We start from the raw sequence: 11,047 nt of genomic DNA on the forward strand, positions 1-11,047 counted from the left end.
GGCTGCTACAAGGATGACTTTGGTTTCTCCATGGATCGAGAATAAACCTCTTAGGTAGTATATTCCCTATATTGACAAAGGACACGTTAGGCCATACTATCTTATCTCTAAGTAGTGATTAGGTGTTCATACTTAGTCGTAGAGAGAGGCTACTAGCGATTAGAGAGAATCTCCTAAATATTCTTAGTATAAATTACTCTTTATAGAGCGAAGTAGAAAGTATATAGGGAAGGGTAGATAGTAATTTAAGCTAAAATAGATTAGTTTTAAGTAATAGAGATAGAGATATATATTACTATATATCTAGTCTATAGATAACCCTGGATAGCGACCCGCTAGCGGGGACTAAACTACCTAAGATATATAATTTATAGATTAAGTCTAGAGGATATAAAATAGCTAGTCTAACTATACTAGACCTCGCCAAAGACCGCTTGGGACCGGACCAGACCGGGGACCGGACCGCACCATGCAGGGCTTGGTCCTTACTTTTAGGACCGGACCCGGTCTTTGGCGAGATCTAAACTATACCTTTAAGATAATTAGGGGAGCAATCATAATCGATAATATAGCTACTATACCTAGCCTCCCTCGCCGACGGGGGCGATCCTAATAAGTACTATAGGGTTCCTATATACTATAGCGGGGCTAGCGCCATAGACGATAGAATATTCGATAGTTAGAGCGCGACAAGTATAATAAGCGTAGTCCGGTAGCGGATGGAGGCGTAGTGGTCGTGGGAGATTAAAGGGCGGTCGCCAGCGTAGGGGGTAGCGGGGTCGTATAATAGCGGGTACGGTAGGGGCGGGGTCACCATATAGATAGGCAATCTTTAGTGAATTTTCACTATATCCAGTGGAAGAAACCATATAAAAAGCACTTATACTAAATAGATCTAAGAGAGTTATAATTTATCTCATTTAATATGGTGTTTTGCGGTGGCTCACTCGGTGGTATGGCTTGCTCGGTAGTGAATTACATTATTCATCATCCCCATATGCCTGATTTCAACCATGTTCGCAAGGCTCTCAACGACCTTACTAAGCCCCAAACGCCTTTTTATTCTGCACCTTCATATAGTATATAGAATAAACACTCTCAAGTACCCAATTAGCTATGCCCGTACTAGTCCGTACTGCAACGACCACGTTTCGATAGGAGCTACTGCGTCCCGCCTGTCAGGATTGTGCTATGCCGGGTCACCCAACGAGATACCGCCACCTTTTTATTTATTATTATTATTATTCTTTTTATACCTGTTATTCCTGTTCCTCTGCTGTTTATTTTATCTGCTTTGGATGGTTGACTAGAAACTTGGGGCATACCTATACTAAATCTGTGGAATTCACTGTTCAAAGAATTCATAATTGTCCTATGGATTGAAGAGAAACAGACTTATCATTCAAGTGAACAAACGCGTAGATAATGCTAAGTCTAATGTAGTTAGCTAAAATACAGTCACGAGCACTATAAGAAGGGATTCCATCCCCTCTAGAAACCGCTGCATACAAAAACCGTGACATTTTCCTGGAATATTTCCTGATAAACAAATACCTTGGGATTTTTCGTCGCTTGCACTGAGGACAATAAAAGATTCACCTCAATGAAAAAATACACCTTGGCCAACACAACCGACGATTCGTTTGACGCTGACATTGCGGACTCGATGAAAACCTACCCTCGTCTTCCAGCGCACGGCGTTCGATGTGGTCTTTCCTCCTTGGCTATGCATGGAAAACGGCCCTCCTAGCCATGGCTCTTGTCGGGTGCATCGACACACTCCGCCTGGTATGGCCCCGGATCAACCACAACTCTCCCGGCACATCCTGCTGGTGCGGGGCATCCTTGGAGGAGGCCATATCCCTCAACTGCAAATTCGATAGTATTTCGGCATCCTGGCTCCCAGCACACTGTCGAGACGATGAACTGGCCGAGCAGTTCGACCATGCTGGCCCGGGGCCCGACGGCTTCTGAACCTTCTATACAGATGAAAACAAGACACAGACACTGGATCAGAGCCAGATTGCCGCTTTGGGTGGCTCGACGGCCCATTTCTACGCGACACACGAGTGGAATGTCTCACACTGTGCGTGGTTCTGGCGGAAACAGGTGCGGGCGGCGCAGACTGAGGTCACGATCGAAGAGAGATTCAGGGGCGTGTGGCACGTGGAGCACTGTGAGATGATGTTCAAGAGGAGAGGCAGTTTGGATGATATTATTGCCCATACACCGTTTGTATCTATGACTGGTAGTATTGTGAAAACGAGGAGAAGTGACCACATTGGTTATGTGTTTTCGATTGCCGTACGCATTCTCTGATACTGCTCTCGGCCACCGAGACTGGCGGGAATCTACAGTCTCGCATTCGGAATTGTCCTGTTTAATTTCGCGTATCTCTCTTGGGGTCTGCGACTCAAACAGAACCCTGTGATAACAATATTTACATCTCGATCCAGCCCGTCTGAGATTGTCAAGTCTCCTCCCAACTGGAAGATCTCAACTCTGAGACTGTAAATACTTCCTTCTAGGTAACATTCTAACAGTGCTTTGCCAGCCATTCAAATCACTCATCTAGCTCTATGGATGTATTCAAGCCCCTGGTCTCCTCCATGTCCACAGGGCGGAACTTCAATTTTCGATATGCGTTCCACATACGGTATTCCCAGAACCACACGGTGAAAAGTGGAATGCAGCTAAGAATCGCTAGCAAAAGTTTGACCAAGTCAAATCCAGCATAAACCAAGTAAAGGCCTCTGCATATTAAGTAAGAGGGCAATACAGCACAAAGTGGGGGGACTTGCGTACAGGAATGCGTTTATGGTCATGAAGGCCCATATGTAATGGCCCAGGATGACATGAGCAATGGATGCCTGGCTCTTTTCCCTTCTGCGCATGTAGTTAATGTGATGCCTATAACCCAGGGCGATTTGGCCCGGAATCAAGCCACCGAGTAGTAGTCCCAGCCATTGATGTGATGTATGGAAATTATGGTACTGCAGTTCGCGTTTAGTGTGAGATTATCGCATCACATAGATCTGGGACAGAACTTAGCCTTACGGTATTGGAGTTTATGGAGAGGAGCAACCCAAGCACTATAGCCAGGATGCAGGAGGCTGCCATTCCAAATTGAATTGCTCGATGCTGGCTGAATGCTGACGGTGATGAACTGCGGATCCGGAATATGCTAATAGGCAATATCGCCACCGCACAGAGCCCCAGCAAGCCGAAGCCGTGGAGAACTCGTACAGCGGATTTATGAGAGCTGATCCATGACTCAGCGTCAGAATTATAAATTCCACTGTTTACCCTAGTCTTTTCGACTTGTGGCAACAAGGGACCCTTATTTGTCTGACTACTTGTCATATCTGCGAAAAAAAGACCTAGGGATTATGAGCGGGACTTGCTAGACAAAGAATGCCCCACCCACAGCTACGGCCGAGCAGAGAGACATATTGTACGTACCATAATCTATGTGCCGGAAGATCGGGAAGTTCGGGTCATCCGACCTTGCATTTTGACCGACAGCCCAGATCCACGGCTGTCTCTATGAATCGACATAGATGGCAGCTCACGTCCACGTATTGCAGGCAAAGCATACTAGAAACACGTTGTACAGCCCATTCGCGTCAACCATGGAGTTCAGCACTTGCACATCAGGGGCATCCTTTACCATAATAGGGGGATTATGACCACTATCCTGTGTTAGCATTGGATAGTGGTTTGCTTTGTGGAGGAAGTGAAATTGACCTAGTACTTCGCACACTCAAAATAGCATCTGTTTTCAAAATGAACGCTATTAGCAACCATGAGCAATAATCGCGACGATTTCCATTACCCTTACTAACCTGTCCCTGATTCGCTCGGATACATTATAAACATTAGAGCCTCATCCATGAGCCTACCAGGTGTAACGGCAGACCACCCTTTTCCGGACGGGAACGAAGAGGAAATGTGCATGTAAACATCGTAATCTGCGGTCGATGAGTTGAAATAGGACGCCACTGCAAGGCAGAGATCTGCCTAACGGTTATGATCCGGTGTGTAAAATTGAAGCCCAAGGGCGAAGGATGCATACGGTATGAGAATCAGCAAAAATAGACGGTTGAAGTGAAGCTGTTTCATTGTGGATGAATCTGATCTTCTATTAGCTTTCTTTCCCGTTTCAAGGAGTAAAAAGGTGGTTTGTGGTGGGTAAAGAAGTCAAGCATACCCCTAAGAAGTACTGATATTCAGTTCATCGCATTATATTTTATCGTGGGTTCTTGGACGGACAAATGGATAGGGTAGAATTGGCATCATTTGTGCTAGGACTGATCGAGAATTACCTCCGTTATTTACGTGTGGAAAATTACTCGGGCAACTTTGTAAAAAGAAAAAGCACTCGTAGGCGGCTAAACGACCCACTAGAAGGACTAGTAAAATAGGCTACTAGAAAGGAGAAAATGATAGTGCAAGCTTCATAGAGGGATATGGCCATACCCCTCATAGACTGGAGGATGACGTGTACAACCTTGAGGCTAAACGGGTTAAGGACGAGGCTTGCACGGACCAGCCGCTGTACAAAATTCAAACCGTGCAGTCAACACGGAAAGAATACGGCCGAAATAATCAAGGAATGGGCAATGCTCCTCCCTCGGATGCATAGCAATTGATTCCGTACCCTAGTTTCCGATAGCCCCATCGGAGTACCGACGGGTTACGAGTTCTAATCTTTTTTGGCCCCATCGGAGTGCCAACGGGCTACGAGTTCTACATTTCTACAATACAGCGTAGGCTAGTAGCTAGCTACTATAGGAATACCGGTCATAATCAGCAGAGGGACACAGAGAGTTACTCCCTAGAAGGTTGCTCCCGTGCCGGGGCCCCCATAGAAACGGGAAGTGGAGATGAGTACTCCACTACGGAATTGCACTTTTCCGGACACTTCCGAGATCTCTTGGATCCCCTATTGTTGGTCCTCTTCGAGAAACAGAGAAAAAAAGAAGTAGAAAAAGAGAAAGAGAGCCATTCCCCTCATAGGAAAGCTATTCTCAGCCATACTTAAATTACAAAGGGTGGGCAGCAACTTTATTGGCTCACGCGCTCTCTGCCTCCCCCATAGTTTGTTACTATATGTACCTACTCTTCTGCGTCACCCACCACTCATAACACACACCACAACCTTCACCAAGCCTATCCATTCCCAAAATGGCAACCGAAAATAAACAAACTTATTATCTTTATTCATATTTCCGATCGACATGCACGAATCGTGTTGTGATTGCCATGCATCTTAAGGGTATTCCTGTTGAGCATACCTACATTGATCTCGGCAAAGCTGAACACGAAAGCCCTGAATTCCAGGCGCTGAATCCAAGCAAATCCGTGCCAATCCTCGTCATTAAGGATGGCTATGGGAACAAGACTGTTCTCACCCAATCAATCGCTATTCTGGAGTATTTGGAAGAAAGCCTGCCCACTCTGACACCACTACTACCTCAAAGTGGTGATCTTGTGCAGCGTGCCCGGGTCCGAGAGATGGTGAACGTGATCACCAATGATATTCAACCAATTACCAATGGGCGGGTCGCCAAACGAGTCCGCGCCATTCGAGGTGAGGCCAAGGACCAGATCAGTTTTGTAACGGACGTTTTTCTCGCTGGCCTGACAGCGTATGAAAAACTGCTGGTCAAATATGGAGGGAAATTCTCGGTGGGGGACGCAGTTACCATGGCCGACGTGTGTTTTGCACCAGCGGTGGAGATGGCGCTTGCTTATGGAACCAATCTGGATGGGCTACCCCACATCATGGGATTATTTAAGCGACTCTGGGAATTGCCGGCATTTCAAAAGGGGCATTGGAAGAGGCAAGGGGATACGCCCGAGACCATGAGAGACTCCTAGGAGCAAGAGTATAGGCTGTTATACTGTAGCCCACAATGCCATACCAGTATCACTATTACGACATCTATCATGATACTACACAGACCCCCTGTACTATCAGACCTGTACCACCGGACCTCATGTATAGGTGCACATGATCTTCTTTCGTATCACCTCGCACAGCCCCTATATAGGCCCCCTGATTCCTCCTACGAGGGATCAGCGATTAGACTGAATACCATCCCCACACTGACAGTGTGTATCAGGCAACTGACTCGTATTCCACAGTGTCATACGGGCTCTTTGGAGGGAGTCCTGACAATCACTCCCGTGACGGGTGTTTTCATTTCATTGTCCAGACTCTAGCTATCTGAGATGAAAGCCTTTAGAAAGGAGATACATATAGCCCATAAATTGGATGCGACAGCTGGCCCGTAATGTTAGCTTCATGAGCTAGGGCCCATTTTTTGATCTTGTCAAAGTTCCGACATTGATAAGTCGTTGTAAAGTCCGGGTAAGGTGACGGGTAGTCCGGGTGCCATCCGTAGGTGATAAGGCCAACATCCGAATGGTACTGTAAAGCCAGCCTCACTGCGTTGATGCAGTGATCTGCCAAGTTTTCACGTAAGCTATTGTACGGATTTCTCTTCCACTCCTTGGGGCCGTTCTGACGACCTCAACCACCCCCTAGGGAAACGCAGGAAAGAATATTAGCCACTTACCAATATGGGTCACAAGAATATCATGATCGTCGTTGATGACAGTATATGTTTCTCGGTATATGACCTTCGGAAATAGTCCTACAGGCAGACAATTCATGTTCTAATTAAAATCACTCTTACCTGGCATAGCCAGGGTGCCGAAAAGGGTCATCTCTTATAAGATAATGGAGTTGGTGGAAGACGCCGATTGAGGTATGATAGCCTAAGCCATCTGCTCTTATCAATAATATCTTTCCGATATTTTGTAATTCCGCTTCTGATGTAGTATACAAACCCACTGGGGGTGCGTCATCATTAACCTCAAGTCAAATATAACATGATAGAAAGGATTTCACCTACGGTGCGTGATATCTCTCTATGTATTGTCCAATTCTGGTCTTCTCGGCCTAGTATAGGGACTGTCCTTGTTGAACTCGTTGGACTAGGTTTCTATGCGGTATTCTACTATATCATTGAGTGGGGCTAATACTAGAAATTAGTTGAACTATTTGAGAAGCTTTTATAGATCTTGTAATATTAATAGACTATTAGGCTTATAACTATTATAGTAAGCTAATACTATATAGCGTAGTATATAATATAGATAAATAAGATCAAGCGGAACTAATTTAGATAATAAGATTAAATAATGAAGAAGGAAAATAGGGGGGAGCGCTATTGAAAGCACCCCTCAAGATACGTGTCTATATCTTAAATACTTAGCTATTATAAAGCCTAAGTTACTAACCAATCCCTAATTATATACAAACTACTAAACGACTATAGGCCCATAGGCAACCAATCAGTTGCTAGTAGTAAGTTATCCCTTTATGTTCTAATAGATATTAATGTGAACTCGACGCGAAGCTATATATTTGCGCTTATCACGATCAAAAAGATAAGGATAAGCAACAAAACCAAAGTGATTTGGTCCTCTTATGTGGTATATTCCCATTATATGATAAAATTAAGGACACATTAGACCACACCATCTCATCTCTGAACAGAGATCAGGTATTCAACGTTAATTACATGCCAATGTCATCTTAATTATTGCAATTTACATACCCCTCACCACTCAAAGCATTCTTGTCTTTTCCTTCTATTACCGCGTGCGTTGTTCCGGTCTGCAGAAGTTACACCCCTTCTTCCTGTGCTCAATGCTCCAACCACCTCAGGCAAGAACATTTGGGTGTGCGATTAAATGCCGCAGACTGCGGTTAATATCCACGTTGTGAACAGACATATACTTTTTTGAATAGATAGCAATGGTAGAAGGTCTCGGATACGTATGCCCTATCCGCAATTCTTTTTTCCGGACCAGCTCAAGCCATATAAGCTGTGCAATTCCAGTCGGTATAGATCATTTGCTATGGAATACGAGCAAGGTACTGAATTCACTTAAGCGTATTTACTCTGGCAAATTGGTAGGCTTCGATCCAATGTCGCGTGTCGAAGACAGGTACATTGGATAGGACAGCATGACGTCGGGAAAGATCACCACATAACTCGGAAGGCGCGCTGTATAGTGTAGGTATGGGTGTAGATGCCAACGCTAACTGCAGATTTTCCAACAACTGCTCTAAAGTCGGAGCAATCACTTACAATGCAAGCCGTAGGTCATATGGCAGTAGCTGAGAACGCCTCATTTGTGCCGCTTAAGAAGTGGCTGGAAACATGCAAAGATATATTCGCACAGGTCGGTGATACGCAAATTTGGTCTCGTATAGAGAGAAAGGCCAAAATGTCTCCACTATTCTCTGATGGATTCTCTTAACAAGTGTGAACTGGTGGTACTTTCCGCATATTATGGATTGTCGACCGATGCCGTTGAAAGCTGGTCTTGGTTATAGTGCAGATTGGGATCATAGAATGTTGAGAAATCATGTTCAATACCCCGAAAGGTGTAGAGTATAGAAAGGAGTAAGAAGCCAATGGTGCGAGCTCCATAGAGAATCTCGCGGGCTTATTTAGTTGTCTATGTCGTCATCAACTTTCTACATATGTTTGTCGTGTACCTTGACAGGGTTTCTGAAGGACAGACACTATAACCAGGCTGGACAACCCCATCAAGGACAGAAACAGTTAACTGTCAGTTAAAGTAAGAGGCTCTAGTAGACTTGGCTCCGTAATTTATCAAGTGTAGATGGCATTTGAGTATTTAGGTCTCTGGACTTAACACGTAATTCTCTTGAATGAGGCTTTGAGGAGCTTTACGCATAGCACACCGATTGATTGTTTCGTATATGAATTTGAGAAGAGCGATAGCTTTTTGCATGCACAGCAAGCAAGAGGAGTTGAAAGGAACTGTTTGGATTGAGCTATCAAGAAATCTCTGGTTATATGGTGGGAGGTGTGTGTGAGAGAGAGGTCACGGTATCTTCCATCAGTATTCTTCTCTACTCTGTTTTGGGTACGTTCTCGACAGAATGGTTTAGGTTATCGATGGTCAGCTTATTTCGAAGTGATATAAGCTCTGGCAAGTATATCTCGATTAGTGTTTATGCGCACCCCTGCTGCTCAAATTTGTTTTCTCATCTCTAGCTCTCCCTCCAGGTATAATCGCGTTGTCTGTCTCCTGCAAAGTCTATTTTTCTCTTGAATAACAAAAGCATTCAAGCTTTATTCAAGATGTCATCATTATCTTCAACGTATTGTGCGGACTTTCAAGTAGTCAGGGATGAGAGTATCAGAGACCAGCCATAGCGGGCCTAGCTGCCTAGCCTGGTTCGATGGTATTCTTCAATACCACGCCTCTGGACAAATAGTCAACAATCGCTGATGTGGGAAGTGCCTGCCGTGGACTTTGATAGCAGACTGCAAATCAGAGCCCTACCTAAAAGTTCTCGACCTACTTCACCTCCAATGACGTCAATGACCCCAGCGATGAAGAGATGTAACCTTCCACTCTAGGCTATTTGAGCAACAAAGTTGACTCTGCGGAGCCCTCGACCATTAATTGAAAAGGGCATGAACTCAAATCCTTCAACAGGGAGTGACAAAGCTGAAGCCAAATCTTAAAAGACCTAGGTCCCAAGGTTGAAGAGTGCTGTAGCTACGTGTTTGGACTCCTGCCTTTTTAGGTAAAGACGATCGATCCGCCAAGAAGGGGCTGTCCACCACGTGGTGATTCCTTCGCCACTCACGGCTTCTGGCAAAACGATCGGCAAGGGCAGGTCTAACTCATGCAAAAATTAGGCAGCTTTCCAATGTATAACAGGGTCTAGGATAATTTCACGCGAATTCTTGGTACCCTTATTCTATCGCCTATTGTCAACGGTGCTCGTTACCGTTTGCCGGAGCAAAGGAGGAGATAAGCCAGAGTCAATTGCATAGGGAAAGTGGAGAAGGAAGGTGATACCCGAGGCCCATAGAAGTGTACCTAGCAAGGAAGTGTGTTCGAAATTGCACCTATAATTAACTTTCGGCGAACAGGCTCGCTGCGATTTGTGTGATCGTAGTCCGTTCCTGTGTCTGTGCGGCGCAATACATTGGCCCAGACACTTTTAACTTGTATTCTGCGAATTGGCCTCTCATACAAGCTTTTGCGATGGAGTGAGATCTGGCCTGGTGGTCCGAACGATGGATCGAGATTGGCTTTCGGCCAGGAAAAGATTTAATAGTCCGAGCGTGTCGACTTGCCGTCGCCATTCCCTCACATGGGGTGCCCCTGACGTTGACTTGGTCGGAGGAAGTGGTGGCAGCGAATTGATGAGTGGGATTGAATATTCTTTGGGAATCCTACGTTCGACAGCGACTCTTTTGTGTTCTTAGGCTTCAACAGTTTGACTCTGTTGAACCTCACATATCGTCAATACTGTAGCCCACTATACGAATGGCATAATGGATTTGACCTCGTAATCATACAATCCGGCTACGGAGGGACGACAACAATCGTCGCAAAAACCAAGCTCCCGTTTCTAGTATCCACGCCCGAAGCCGAGATGCCGCCGGCAAGCTTGACAATTGCAGCCCCCTCAAAATTCTGGTCCGGAAGCCTGAAAGGCTAATGTCAATAATGGTAATACTCAAGGGTCTGGCCACGAGGGGCAAAACGGAAGATCGCATTCGGGAGTACATTCCGTAGCTACCAGCGCACGTACGACCCGCACGGCCCTGCATAGTGTGTGGGCCGGGAACCACGAATCGAGCCACACCAGCTAGCTGACTAGTCCTGCTCGGTACTCCGTAGTCCGATCAGGGGTGGGTGAAATGTGGAAAGTTTGTGTTCGCATGAGGTACTGAGGCACGCGCGCGCTGCACAAGCATAGAAATTGATTAATCTATCCGGAGAAGCGTGCTATTGTGAACAGTAGCATCGTGAGTGACATATGAACGAGCCAAGCTTTTTTGCTTCTGCCCTTGGTCGATCTCCATGGCAATCAATCTCTTTGTTGATCTCCTGGTGCTGTTGATCAAATGGAGAAGTGGGTAGTCAAACCATATTACGGAGTACGGTGTACTCCATACTGCTTTGAGGGGCG

The 11,047-nt window shown here is 45.6% G+C and overlaps 2 protein-coding genes across 2 annotated transcripts; one reads left to right on the forward strand and one right to left on the reverse strand.

Annotated features, from left to right (window-relative positions):
* Positions 1-1,746: 1,746 nt before the first annotated feature.
* On the reverse strand, positions 1,747-1,947 carry N7482_006196 (uncharacterized protein; the record flags this gene model as incomplete). Its single annotated transcript, XM_056688321.1, has 1 exon — positions 1,747-1,947. The coding sequence occupies one exon, from the start codon at positions 1,945-1,947 to the stop codon at positions 1,747-1,749; it is 201 nt and encodes a 66-aa protein (XP_056543876.1).
* Positions 1,948-5,187: 3,240 nt separating this feature from the next.
* On the forward strand, positions 5,188-5,883 carry N7482_006197 (maleylacetoacetate isomerase; the record flags this gene model as incomplete). The annotated part of the gene is made up of 1 exon (XM_056688322.1): positions 5,188-5,883. The coding sequence occupies one exon, from the start codon at positions 5,188-5,190 to the stop codon at positions 5,881-5,883; it is 696 nt and encodes a 231-aa protein (XP_056543877.1).
* Positions 5,884-11,047: the final 5,164 nt, after the last annotated feature.

The sequence above is a fragment of the Penicillium canariense genome (genome assembly GCF_028826845.1).
Source record: "Penicillium canariense strain IBT 26290 chromosome Unknown utg000003l_segment0_segment0, whole genome shotgun sequence".
Classification (NCBI taxonomy): domain Eukaryota; kingdom Fungi; phylum Ascomycota; class Eurotiomycetes; order Eurotiales; family Aspergillaceae; genus Penicillium; species Penicillium canariense.